The sequence below is a fragment of the Vespa velutina genome, chromosome 2 (genome assembly GCF_912470025.1).
Source record: "Vespa velutina chromosome 2, iVesVel2.1, whole genome shotgun sequence".
Taxonomy (NCBI): Eukaryota; Metazoa; Arthropoda; class Insecta; order Hymenoptera; family Vespidae; genus Vespa; species Vespa velutina.
This window is the reverse complement of record NC_062189.1, coordinates 7,853,483-7,868,318: the sequence shown is the minus strand read 5'-3', so window position 1 is coordinate 7,868,318 and position 14,836 is coordinate 7,853,483. Positions and strand designations below refer to the sequence as shown.

Genomic DNA, 14,836 nt, shown 5'->3' with positions numbered 1-14,836 from the left:
TATATACCTTCTATCACATACGATTACAAGTATGCGTCCAGTTCGAGAACATATCTTTCCTTAGTTCTTATTTTCTTCGCTGCACGCTACGGAAAGTATATTCTTTCTTATCGTGTTTTCTTTCTTCCAACGACTTCTTTCTTCGATGTCTTGATGTTTTACCCACTGCATTTGGGACGTAATTTCCATATCTTTCGTATCCATCTTTTTTCTTCTCAAGTTAACCTGTATTATGTATACACGTACAAAAGTATAACACTTATCTATAGTACGTCGAATATATCTCGATGATAGCATAAACGATCATCTCATTATTTCCAGTACCGTTGTCTCCCTCAAGTCTAGAATACGTTCTCTTAAAAAAGTGTACAAAATTTTCTAATCTACGTGCAAGATCGAACACTAAATTAGTGTAATTTTTCGACAAAAGAAAAAAAAAAAAAAAAAGAAAAAAAAAAAAGAAAAAAGTGGCAGTCGTTATATCATCCTAGTGAGAAAGAATTGTTCAAAGGGAGAAAGAAAGAAAATAATCAACGTAAAACAAAAGATGCGTATTCTATCGATTTATCGTGAACAAAGCTTTTGAAAGTGGACGAACGAAAGAGGAAATGGGAAGAATTGTGCATCGAATTCGAGGAAAACTCCGACGGCCATCCGCGTTTCATAATGCGACGAATTGGAAAGAATATTTTGGCCCTGCAGAATCGATTTAATGCGCTTCGAAATGATCTACGATTCGTTCTAACGGAACGGCGGATAATAGGATTTCTGATAAGCGTCGATATATTATCGGGCAATCGCTCAAATCTACGCTCTATTGAACGAAAACGTGCGAATTCGAAAGTGTTAAGAGAAGAAGTCGAGGAACTCTTTTTGTTTCTTTTTTCCTACATTATTTTATTTTCTTTTGCTTTTTTTTTTTTTTTGCTCCCTTCCGACATCATTTTTAATAACAAATAATTCGATATACGCAGATGAAACTGGAACATTTCGCAAACGAGAGCTTAAGACGTTATTAATTTGCGGTCAATCTGCTAAACGACAAGTATGTAACAGAATGGACCGACTGGTCTACCAATTAAACCTTTCTAATCTCGATCGTCGCGGTTCCCGCCGAATTCCACTTAAGCCGGAGCGGACCTCAAACTGGTCCTTTCTAATCCCTCTTATCGTGTTAGTGCAGCGTATCCGTTCTCAACGAAATTATATGGAAATTCATAGCATCATCGTAAAACTAAAGTCATTAGTAAATTTTGATGTAACAATCGTAAGGATCGTCATTACGTCAGATTAGATCGTTCAATGATAAAGTTTTGTTTAAGTTTGAGATGAAAGAAGAAGGAAAAAAAAAAAGAAGAAGAAGAAAAATACAAGAGTTTTGTCTCAAAGAAAATATTGACTGATCGACGAAAGTATTCCCAATACAAATTAAAAATTGAATTGAAATGATTAATCAAGTGAAAGGATAATTAATCAAGCGTAACAAATTAAAGGATTTCCTTTAAATACAGAATAACTTCAAAACGTTATCGATGACAGTCATCATAAAAATAACGAAGAAAATGGGAAAGAAAAATGATACTTTCTTTAGGGACAGACAACGAAATACCAAAGACTTTGTTCGTCGAGCAACAGAAAATAAAGAAAATCAACGAACTCATTCGTAGCTACTTCCTCGGTCAGTAATTATGAATCCGCATCGTGGTAGGTAATTTACTTCGCGATAATTACTTGCCAGTCGACACGAGTGCGCCGTAATTTTCGCTGGCAGACACAACGCACCCCTTCCATGCTTCGTCTACCCTTTACTCGGTCTCCCTCACTACGGCAACACGTCAGCCGTCTACGTTAACCGTAACTCTCAGCTTGCACTACTACCACCACCACCACCACCACACTACTATCACCTACCTTCTGTCTAGAGATTTATTCCACGGCTTGCATTCGGTGCATAACGTATGCGGCTCTTAAACTCGATTTCCAAACATGCTACGTCGAAACGAAACTGTTGCTCTGAACGAAACGCCCAATATCCGTTTCGTTCGTATCTTTTTTATTTGTCCACTTTTTTTTTATCTTTTTTGTTTTTTGCACCCCCCCCCCTCTCTCTTTCTCTCTTTCACGCCTTCTTTATAAATTTACAGTGAATGTAATCAACGGATATAGCTTACTTTGACCAACGATATATCATTTCCATATCCCTTTTGATTTATTTATGTAAATTTATCTCGTTAATGATATGATATTCCGATATTTCTCCGAGATAATTAATCTTTGTTAATAATTAAAAGGTTCGATATGTAACCACGTATGTATGAATAAGAGAGCTGACTTTTTCAGGATAATCTCTGAGAAAAAAATGGCTGACGGGAGAAAGGAAGGAGGCGATCGCAGTACCCATTTCTATGAGTTTTCTAGCGGGTAAAAGTATTATACTTCGGACGATCATGAGAGAAGGGAGGGTGTATATAAGAGTGCTCTCTTTCGTTGCTCGTGCTATGATCACGGATATATATTCCATTTTCGTCTTTCGTTACTCGTCCGAGCGTGACGGAGATTTTGTGGTCACAAGACTGTGGCTAAGTACGTTTGATTGTAAGCTGCCTGGCCAGGTTTAAGGCTGATTTACGGTGAAATGGTCGTAGCATGGTGGTTTGAGTACACGTGAGCTGACTATGTTGAGAGCACATTTTCAAAGTGTTAAGCCACACTGGCGTTAAACCACTCTCTCTCTCCCTCTCTCTCCCTCTCTCTCTCTCTCTCTCTCTCTCTTTCTTTTTTCTTCTTTCTCTCTTTCTTCTCTTCATTCCTATTGTAGATGGAAAGAATCTTATCGACGTGTACGTGCGGAAATACTACGATTTTTTTTTCTACCTTCTCTCTTGGGTTGTACTTCGTGATGGAATCGAACGGTTAGACGATCTCCTCGAATGAGAGAACAATAAGAAGCAAGAACGAAAGAGAGAGAGAGAGAGAGAGAGAGAGAGAGAGAGAGAGAGAACATCGACGGAGAAGGAAAAGGAGAAGCCGAGACAATTAGACGAACGATCGAACACTCTTTAAGGGGCTCATCCCGATACGACGTGAACAAGCACGGCTGTTGGATGCTCACGGCTGTTGGATGGGGGTATTCGATTTGTCGCTGAACATGAAATTAAATGACCTCGATGCTCGTGAAGGAGTCAAGCAAATAGGGAAAAGAAGGAAAGGGAGGAGAAAAAAAACGTGAAGAAAACAATCGTGTTCGAGAAAATCGTGTGGGCGACGAAGCAGCTAAGAATCTCCTTCTCTCTCTCTCTCTCTCTCTCTTTCTCTCACACATACACATACACACTTTTTTTTCTTTCTTTGGCATACCACTTGTACCTTTTCTCATACTACGTCTTACTACTTTTGTTAGGGAAAGACCTAGAGAAAATATCATTACAACCAGATGATTGTTATTTTTCTTTCGTAAATTCAAAAGGGAAAAGAAAAAAACAAAGAAAATTTTCTAATAATTCGTAAGGAAGATCAATCTCGATATATCGAGGTTAACACCGATATCATATCTAGAATATGATAATAATATCGTTGATGTTTAAGGATAATGGAAGAAGGAAACTACAATTTGAGAAGCTGTGTTATAGAATATACATTCTGATAGGATACACAATGGCTGTTATATCCAATAGCAGCCTTATCTACCGCCATACATTTCAGTCAGGCTCTATTCACTCTCGTAGAAGTCTCTCTCGTAGATCGTCGTTCGTCACTAATTTGTCAATATTAATGATCTCCAACAATGTGACTTTACGAGCGTTCAAACACGCTGTTATCGGTTCGGAAAATCGAAGACAATCGTTTCCACTTTGTATCTCATAGCAAGTAAAGTAGAATAAAAGGGAGAGACATATAGAAAGAGATAGATAGAGAGAGAGAGAGAGAGAGAGAGAGGGAGAGAGAGAGAGAGATGGGGAGGGATCGTAAGTGATTCGATATATTGTATAGCTCCCATTTCTTTCTTTCAAAGTAGGACAGAAATTTTTCTCTAAAGATGGCTTCTCCATATCTTTCGGTTTTACTCTTTTTCTCTTATTGCTGAAGAATCCCAAGAACGTTATCGGTATGGAATCTCTCAAACTACGAGAAAAAAAAGTAGTAGGAAGAGTCACGGTAGAATATATAGGAACTGACAATTAAGCAGGAACAGAATAGGAGTGGAATAAACGATGAGTGGGTTGAATGAGAAATACAGAGAGAAGTAAAGAAAGAAGATGGAAGGTACGAGTGGATGCGACGATCTGGATTCAGATCCGTCGAAGGCTCGCACTATAAAGTTGCTCTTAAAGTATTCCCATATCGCTGGAAGAGCCAGCTTCGGTATGCCAATATAGTGCCAGCACACCCTTTGTCATCGTTCTCATTCCCGAACGTGCATCGCTGGCAACTCCATCCCTAACCCTCGTTCTCCTTCACCCAAGAAAAAGAGAGAGAGAGAGAGAGAGAGAGAGAAAGAGAGAGAGAGAAAGAGAGAGAGAACGTATTCCATCGTCATCGATGAAGAGACACTACGATGACCCCACCCTATCGACCTGATGTATGCTGGTATGTCCTTTACGTGCCAATGCAGATAATTGACCAGCGTCAACGATCATCAATCGAATCGTGATATTCACCCTAATTTCTACGTGTGATCACGGTGAATCGTTAATATAACTCCAACAATCTGATCAAATTTATGAGAATCCATCTAATGAATATTATCGATCTAAATATTCTATTTGATTACTCGATTCACTAAAATTATATCATTTCTGTTTAGTATTTGTAACCCAGAACAAGAATTAACAAGACCATATAGTTCGTATGCATCGTCGGCTTGTCGCAGTTAGTGAATGTAATTATGAGAATAGTTTCGTTCTTATTTCACATACAATTAACTCAGGCTAAGTTGGAATGTAGCAACAATGGCTAGCCTAGCTCGGAACATTGGGTTCGATATCAACGAACCGTTGAACAGTCGCTATGTCGAGTCATAAGTTAGATAGAATCTTAACGAAAATAAAGGGAGTACATAAATGAAGATCTTCGTTTATTTATTAAAACGATTATTTATTTATTTATACAATTAACGTATATTTACATAATAAATTGAATCGTTTAAATTATGATTTGGAAATTACTGACGAAGGTATGCATTTTCTCGCTTTCCTATGTCCAATTCGTTGTCTTATGACATACGAATAATGAAATAGAGTGGTCCGAGGCACGAAAGGATACGGAAATGCAACCACGTTGGGTTACACGAGAAACCGGATTTTGAAATGTCTGAATAACATATGTATCTGTTGGAATAGCTTGGTTATATGTATATATATATATATATGTGTGTGTGTGTGTATGTGTGTATATATATGTATATATCTATCTGTATATAAGCATATACCTATACATGTAAACAGATAGCATAGCGTTAGATTCTACGTTCAAATCGTTCGTCATAACTCATGAGATCTTGACGGTTTATCCTGTGGCCGCTCGTTTACCGTTCATGCGAACGCGTTATGGAATATGCCCCTAGGACGCTTTTATCCAGTATGTGGAAAAACAAGAGAATCATGAGACATTTTGAAATTTGATGTCTTTCTTCATCTTACGAACGTTCGATGGTTAACCATGTGTAACTCCTCCTCCAATTCTCTATCCTTTATTAAATCTTTTGAAATTTCCATATACATTATGTTAAAATTATACGGGTTAGACATTATCACGATTCTCGGATTAGTTTAACTAAAATAATTACACTTTCGTGCTAGAGTTTATCTCTGTCTATAAATATCTAATACCGTTTGGTTATTAATTATGTACTTTCTGTACTACGATCTACCTTAATTAACGAAAACGTATAGGTTTATATTGTTTATTGATAAAGTAAATAGATGATAATTAGACGATTATATAAGATATCGTGTCTTAAATCGTATCGTAAATAAATAGATACGTACGAGTTCAGAATAGTTTTCCAAGTTCCAGTGATAAGTCCATTTATATGGTTAGACGTCGAGCTAAGTAGTTCGTGTATATAAATAGAAATGAGCTGAATTTATACGTTACACGTCATCGCGATAACAAGTTCTGGATATTACCTCAAGCGTGACGAACAATAGCAGACCGATCGTTTGAGCCAATACAGTCCAACGAAATCAAACAGTACTAAGCCATTGTTTGACGAACGCAAAATCAGTGCAGACGAAACGTGCAAATGTTCGTACAAACGTATGTACGTACGAACATTCATATGTATGTATATGTTCCTATATACGTATGTTCAATTTAGAATACAACTCTCTATCTCTTTCTCTCTCTCTCTCTCTCTCTCTCTCTCTCTCGTATCAGTTTACAAGGACCTAAAAGGATCACACGTGGTTTCTCACCAAGAATCATACATCTACTATAGTAAAGTTCATTAGGAAGTAAGCGTTAACTACGGAGTTGTCAAATGTCCAAATCCTTTGTTACCATCTCAGCGATATTTAAACTGAAAATCTCGAGTTGTCTTATCTGTTTCGAGTATAATTACTCGTCTAACAAACTGCAAAGTTTGCTTAGCAAGAAGATAGGGTTATAATAAGGGGTTAATGGAAAGAAAGTTCGTACGATAGAAGGTAAATCGTACGAGTTTTCATTGTATACAAAATATATAAGACCAACATGTCAAAGTTAAAATTATATAAGAAAGAGAGAAAGAGAGAGAAAGAAAGAGAGATAGAGAGTACATTTCTCGCTTGTTACATCAAATTTCAGGTCGAAACGAAGAAGAGACTGTATTTGAATTAGCAGTTGTATTGCGTTAAGTTAGATCGTCGAACGGCCAACATCTGTTACCAATTGCGAAACACGTACACCTGCTGCATGATCGCTCGAACATGTCGTATACACGTGAGCTCAGCAACGTATATACGTACGTGCAGTCAATGTACGTATACGAGCAGAAGGAGAAACACATTGGAGAAGGAAGGATATGGAAACTCGTTTCATTCATTCTATGTTAAACATCGCGAAGGTTAGACTGTTCAGAACATGCTCAACGGCTTTCGAAAGTTTGACTTTCTAGACAATGAAAGGGCAAGGATTTAGACGACTCTCTGGTAAACTCGCGTTAGGTCACTTCCTGTACACTCAACGAACCAGTACAGAACGAATTTTACACTGTCATGCCGATTATTAAACTGATCTTATATAAAATTATACATATATCTATTACAAAATTCTAGACATATATCTAATATCTTTTACATAATTTCTTATAGATAAATGATATAAAATAATTCATTGTTATATTTTTTATATTAGACTTTTATTATCAGGAAGAAAACTTAGATAATATTTTCTAATTGTCACGAAAGAACCCTTACAATATTTTTAAATAAAATTTGCAAAATTTACACGTTATTCAACGAATTCTTTGTATTTATCGGACAAACGACGATAATTGTTTTTCTTTTTTTCTTTTTTTTTTTTTCTTTTTTTCTTCATATACTTTTCGTAATCAAACATTTATTGAATATGATGACATATCAGGAAACAACGTTTGTAGGCAACTTTCTTGGATTTTCTGCCACGTAGAGTCATCAAAAAGTCGGAAATGTAAAAAAGTCAAAGGTAATTATTCAGTTTTCTCTCTAACATTCATTTGCCACGAGTAATCAATCAATTTGAAACATGACGGAATAGTCAGCCTCGTAAATTCTCAATAGTACTCAAAGAACAAATTCACGTCGATAAATTTTCTTAGGCTTCCTCGTGGCTGTAGTAACAAATGTTTATGGGCGATATTACAGTGGCGATAAAGAGAGATAGAGAAAGAGAGAGAGAAAGAGAGAAAGAGAGAGAGAGAGAGAGAGAGAGAAAGAAAGAGAGAATGAGAAAGAGATAAAGAGAGAAAGAGAAAGAAAAAGAGAATGGCGGGAAAGCCATGAGAGTCTCGGGGTCGAAGGCTTGGGACACGTGACTGATGCATGGAAAGGGTTGATAAATCGGTCGAAACTCATTGCTGCTTGCAAGATAAAGGGTGTAGGTGATATATATAAACTTATATATATATATATATATATATATATATATATATGTTTACTACTCTCGTATCTACTGTGACGTAGACAGAAAGATTGACAGAGACAGAGAAATGTGAACGAAAGGAGTATGAGCTAGACTGAATCGTATGGTTCGGAACAGGAGAAGGACATACAATGAATCTAGAGAGACGACGATGGTTAATAGTGAAAATAGGGACGATAGCATACTGTCAAGCTGACAGAAGGACTATATAGGACGCCAAGTACATCTAACAAAAATATAAAAACATCTGAGAGAGAGAGAGGGAGAGAGAGAGAGAGAGAAGACAAGACCCTTTCGACGAACCTTCGGCTTTGATAGCTCGCGATCGACCTCCTCCAGTTAATGGGTCGAAGGTCGCAAGCCCTATTAACTAGGAACCGCGAGTAGTCCGGGTACCAAGTAGAGCCTATAAATTATATCGCTCGTTAAATGAGCCCCGCACGTGGGAATATTCCTTAATAGCTTCTCCTACCTTTGCTTCTCTCTCTCTCTCTCTCTCTCTCTCTCTCTCTTTCTCTCTCTCTCTCTCTCTTCCTCTATCTCTATATATGGAATGCATACACTTTTCGTGCAACTGCTAATTGCAATTTCCTAGGAAACCTTAATAGATCTCCTGGAGATGTCGAGTTTTTCCTAAATAAACAAAAAGATTTTCTTGTGATGCTCGTCAGCTTTCGGGGGACATACTTTCTCATTTAAAATTCACATCAGGAGAAAAAGAAAATTGTATTCTGAAAAGATTATTTAAAATCTAAGTCTATTAATTTAATAAGAATAAAAGTAAGAGACAAACTTCATATAGAAAGTATTCTTTTTTCTCTGTTCTTCTAACTAAAAAAAAAAAAAAAAAAAAAAAAAAAAAAAGAGAAAACGTACAAAATATAAAAAACGAACTGTTAAATAGAACATTCCAAATAATTTATGCGACATACATATACATATATATATATATATATACATATAGGTACTTCACATACGTTCTTCGTACATATGTATATGCGTAGATATATGCATATCGTTGATGGTTCTGTGAGAAATAAAAAGGAATGCAGAAGGAAGAACAGGAAGAGAGGGGATCGTTAAAGTAGGGAAGGGGAGTCGAACATTTTTCTAGCCCTCTCCGCCGGCGCGTAGACTCCCTTTCAACCCCTCCAACCCCTAGACTCCCACCTTCCTCGTAACAGGAGCACGCCCACTGTAAAGAGCCCTATGGTAGGGGTACGAACGGCTGGCTCGCTCGAGGTGGAGCGACGATAGTAGTGGTTCTTGTAATTGTAGTGGTGGTAGTGGTGGTAGTGATGGTAGTGGTGGTAGTGGTGGTTTCGATGCTGCCAGTGAAGTCTGACCGATACGGCGCCAGTACTACTGTCGCCACCATCACGAGCGCAGGCACAAGACGCCATGGACATACTGGGTATGTCCTTCGACTTTAAGCACGAGCATGCACTTTAAATCACTTTTTTAACGTTCTTTCTATATCTTTCTTCATTTTTCTTTTCTTTCTTTATTTATTTCTATTTTCGTGTTTTTTTTTTCTTTTTCTTTTATATCGTCGATCTTCTTAGATCGACGCTAAGAAAATAGACGTTTCATAAATCAACGTGCTCGTTTACATATATATATGCACAGACATACACATATATATATATATATATATATATTCATATGAGTATGTATATATATATATTTATATAAAATGAAGCTTGTACATGAGAACATTTGAATATTTTAATTGCTGAATGACGTTCGAAAAAACTTTTTTTTCTTTTTTCCGAATCATTTCTTTATTTCTTTTTTTTTTAGTGTACGTGAAATTGAGATATTCGATTGTTCACATTTAAATGATTCGTCCTATATCTATAAATTGTATACGTCTCTTTAAAAAATAGAATTCGATTTAAAATCGTTCAAAAAGTATGAAATGCCTGGTGTGGCCACGATCAAAATTGATTTTTCATATTTTTTTTCCTACCCGTTCTATGTTTTCTTTTCTTCTCTCTCTCACTCTCTCTCTCTCTCTCTCTCTCTCTCTCTCTCTCTCTCTCTTTCTCTGTTTCTCGTGCGCGCATATCTGCGCGTGCCCCTAGGTATCGTATAAACATTCAACATCAGTCGTTCAAAAAATTCCAACTCAGCCGAGATTCATAAAAACATTCATAGGAAAGTCACTTGTCAATCTTTTTTGTTTGTCCTTTCTTACATTTTTTCTATCTTTTTTCGTTCTATTTTTTTACTATATATATATATATATTGGAGAATACAGGAGTGACGTTTACCGTGTATATGTGTTGCGTGTGCACGTGTATATGTGCGTATTGTGAAACTTATCGTTTCGTAATGTTAAAGCGAACTTGTCAACGCGTGTGCACCTTATCTTTCGATAGCAATTTCTGAGGAGGATCGTCGTGCGACATATTCGCTTGAAAAGGGATCACTGAGTTTCGAGCTTGCCGACAAGATTAGTCGTACTTCTCGTCGAGAACGGTAAGATCGTATTTAACCTGCCTAACGACTTAACATCATCAACGAACATACAGCTAATCTCGTTTTCCTTAATTATTCGATACACTACGCGCATAGAATCCATGTAATCTTTTGTTCTCTATTCTTTCCGAGTTAAAAGGAAAAAGGAAAACGAACAAAATTTTATTTTGTTTGATCCATTGTGTATTTTACTAGCTGAATAAGAATAACTGGAGCATTAAATAATAGGAAATACTAAATTCTTTATCGTAAAATCATATATATATATATATATATATATATATATATATATATTTATATGTATACCGATATTGGAAGCATATATAGGGTAATAATAATGGCAAAAAGTGTAAGGATGAGAGATAAAGAGCTGTAAAACTTTTATCGCACTTCCCGTTGAATGTATATTCAAGAAACGATTGTTATTTCGTTGAAATGGACGGTTTACAACACTCGGTCTAGGTACTCGTTTTAGGTATATTAATCTACGTAAGCACATACATATATATACATATATACATATATATATATATATAGCAGAAACGATATAGTTATAGATATATGTATATACATATTACAAAGTCATAAATCATATGTCATAAATAACGCGTCGACAATCCGTCCCGATATCTATCCCCTTTTCGTTCGACTCATGTCAAATCCATAAACAAGCATGCGCGGTAATGCCATGCACTCTGTAAATTATAACCCTCTTTGATTCCCATCGATTTATTTCCCTATCAGCCCTCTCTCTCTCTCTCTCTCTCTCTCTCTGTCTCTCTCTCTCTCTCTCTCTCTCTTTCTCTGTGTCTTTCTCTTTCTCTCTCATTTGATACAACGTAAAATGCTCGATCAAGAGGATCAAGAGGAGCACTCTCTTTCGATTTTCATAGTACGGTTATACGGAATATAAATCGACGCGAGTGACTAGCTATATACGACGTGATAGAATAGAATTTTATGTTGTAGATAAGTCGAGAAAACGATTACGAATAAACGTTTAAACGTGTAATAACTTTTGTTGCATCTGACTAAATCGACGCTTAATTTGATCGCTGATTTCTCAGATTGTAATAAAAAGATACATTAATATCGAGAAAAATTAGATTTTCTTTTTATATTTTCAAAAAAAAGCAAATTTCATATAACCAAATCGTACCAAATTGAAAATAACGGGGGAAAGATGAGAGACGAATTTAAATATTTTAATTTATTTGAAATAGTCTGCTTTGTATTACTTCTATATCAGTTCGTTTATCTATATATTTTTTTCGATGAAATGAGTTATCTAACAACACTCATGTGTCCTATGCACCGTTCTAACTAGAGAGCCATTTGAATCTCAACACGAAGTTGGAAATATTTAACATAATCGAAACTTATGCGACGAGTAGTCATTAACGACTTTCAGTTTTGCAGCAGGTGTATGTAGTTCGATCGTAAGGTAACAGTATAATCTATTTTATAATAAACGACTTCTCTCTCTCTCTCTCTTTCTCCCTCTCTCTCTCTCTTTCTCTCTACTTTTCACATTTCATGACTTAAAGTTCGCGCCTAATCGGATAACATTGTCATCGTAACATTTCGTCGATAGATCTATATTGATTCAAATGTTCTATTTATAGAGGATTAAATTGTTATTGTTCTACAACTACCTGCTGCATTAACGTAGCATGTTAAATTTTAATTAAATCGTAATTATTTAATAGAAATCAAAGATATTAGAGGATGGACTGGACGAAAAATCGCAGCTGAATTTATTTCACAAGTGAATAAGACGGTAATGTGAAATGTTTAAAGCGATTTTAAAACTGTTTATCTTCATTTTTTCACGTTTTCTTGCATTCTACCTTTTTCTTTGTTTTTTTGTTACGAAATTTAAGGAGATTTATTATATAAGGCGTTGTAATACTCACTAGTTGAAAAACGTAAATATATATGCTTGCTTATCTTTATAAGGAAACAAGGTAACATTTGATGGATCAAAGAAAAGTCGTAAAAAGTGTTTAGCTATGATCATACTTTAGCCAAAAGAAAATCTTTCCAATATACTTTTAAAATTTTAGTAAAAGGTCGCTTATAAAAAAGAAGGAAAGAAAAAGAGAAATTAGGCATTTTCTCTCAGTTAACGGACTCCATTATAAACGGAAACATTCCATTATAAACGGATACGATAAAAATTTACATTAAAAAAAAAAAAAGAAAGAATTTTCCTCGTTATAAAACTTAATAGCGTAAAAGTGTAACGTATAAAAAAAAAAAATAAATAAAATTGATCTGTTTTTAAAGATTTCAACGAGGAATAAATACAAAAACGATTTCATTCTAGAAAACTTGAAAAATTTAGATTCTCTCATTCGTACTGCGTGTACATACAACGAAATGTATTAATATATGACATGGCCAAACCAGCAATTAGTTGCCTTAATTAAGGGCACTACCAAGCAGTGAACGCAGGGTAGTGACTCATTTCACTCGAGCGAAAACTCGGAAACCCTTTACGCGAGACGAACGCAATGGTTTCGTATATATATATATATATATATATATATATATATATATATATATATATATATATATATATATACACGTCTATATATTTAGATGCCACACGCATAGGACACTCACACATTCATACATAAACGCATATAGAAAGACTATCCATGGTACGCGTCTTTCGAACTGGAGCTTCTGCACTCGTGGCGGCGCACGATGCGCCACTGGCGTAACATTTGATATCGTTAAACGAATTAGACTGCAACTCTGCGCATGCACGCATACGTATACAACTACGTATATAGGCAGGTGCATGAGCGCGTCTATGTGTATGTATACTGCAATATCCACATTAGAGTCTCCTACTTGATTGTTACGTTAATATACGCATGATATTTCTTAATATCACAATATTCTTTCTTCTTTTTCTATATTTCTTTCTTTTTTATTTTTTTTTTTTTTTTTTTTTTTTTTTTTTTTTATTTACGAAGTAATTTCTTAATTAATTTCATAAATGTTCTGTATTCAAATATTTGAATAGTAATCTTTCAACTATAATTAATTTTCTAATTTGTTCTCGGCTAACTCTGATTTGATCGTGATATCTCATATATACGTACATAAGCATATACAAAGTTTGAAAAAAATTATGCAAAAAAAAATGAATAGCAAAATGTTTTCTATCGATTTTTATTAATATAATGTCCAAGATCTATAAAAAAAACATACCGAAAATTACCGAAATAATATTGTTACGTCATTTATGATCTAATAGAGCTAAGAGTTAAAATCGAAATATCTTTGTTAAAATCTGCAATGAATTAATAAATTTATAAATTAATTTCGTAAATATTCGAAAAGCCTCATTCGCACGTAAATATAAAATCTGTTCGATACATTCATGTGTCGAAAAATCAATATCGAAGAATTTTATATTCTCATAAAAGCGCTTAAATGTTCGTGAAATCATTATCGAAGTATCGTAGATAACGTACTCGTATATTTTACGTACCCTCGTATTAATTTAAATGATTTACCATTCCGCGAACGTCGCGAACGAGAAAGATTTAAATCACCCCCTACTACCATTACTATTATGGCTCGGACGGCAAATTTAATCCCTGTTTAAACGGTCCGCGCAAACAATTCGCGCGAGATGCAGGTTAAAAGCTCGTAATTCTGGCCGTTAGTCTCACCGTTAGAGGCAGATATAACGAGATACTGGTGTGCTCGAAAGGTTAACGAGGGAATCTCAAAGTTGATGTGATGAAGTTAACGACAATTCAATACTTCAGCGTTTGAGACAGATTTCTTGAAAACCAAGAATAAAGCAAAAAAACTCTCCCTCTTTCCTCCCCCCTCCCTCCCGCCGAAAGAAAATATAAAAAAAAAGAAAGAGAAAAAGAAAGAAAATGTGAATCGAAAGTTTGGAAAAGTTTCGTCGACAAAAAATTACCGTTCGTGGTCGAATTTCTTGTTTGCACGATAGCTCAACCGATAAAATAAAGAACTTTTATATTTGTTCATTTCTTTCTCTTTCTCTCTCTCTCTCTCTCTCTCTCTTTTTCTCTCTCTCATCTTCCTCGTTGGATCTTTTCTTGGTAACCTGGAAATCGGGTTGGATTTCTCGCTTGTGTTCTCCCAGTGTGGCAGTGATTGTTATATCGTAGAGAGGATCATGTACGCTTCTTCTAGAAAATCCCTAGATTTAAAGAGTATCCATGAGACGCGTAAGTTAGGAAGGGAAACTATCGTG

At 35.5% G+C, this 14,836-nt stretch overlaps 1 protein-coding gene across 4 annotated transcripts in view; it reads left to right on the top strand.

Moving 5' to 3' along the window:
- Positions 1-14,836, top strand: part of LOC124946784 (complexin) — a 233,650-nt gene that overhangs the window by 174,551 nt on the left and 44,263 nt on the right. Inside the window, exon 1 of one of the 4 annotated variants that reach the window (XM_047488008.1) lies at positions 9,391-9,514. The exons of the other annotated variants lie outside the window; for them this stretch is intronic. Within the exon in view, the coding sequence (XP_047343964.1) occupies positions 9,502-9,514 (13 nt within the window). The 5' untranslated portion in view covers positions 9,391-9,501. Of the gene's footprint in view, positions 1-9,390; positions 9,515-14,836 lie in introns of those variants that run through there. 4 annotated transcript variants of the gene reach the window in all.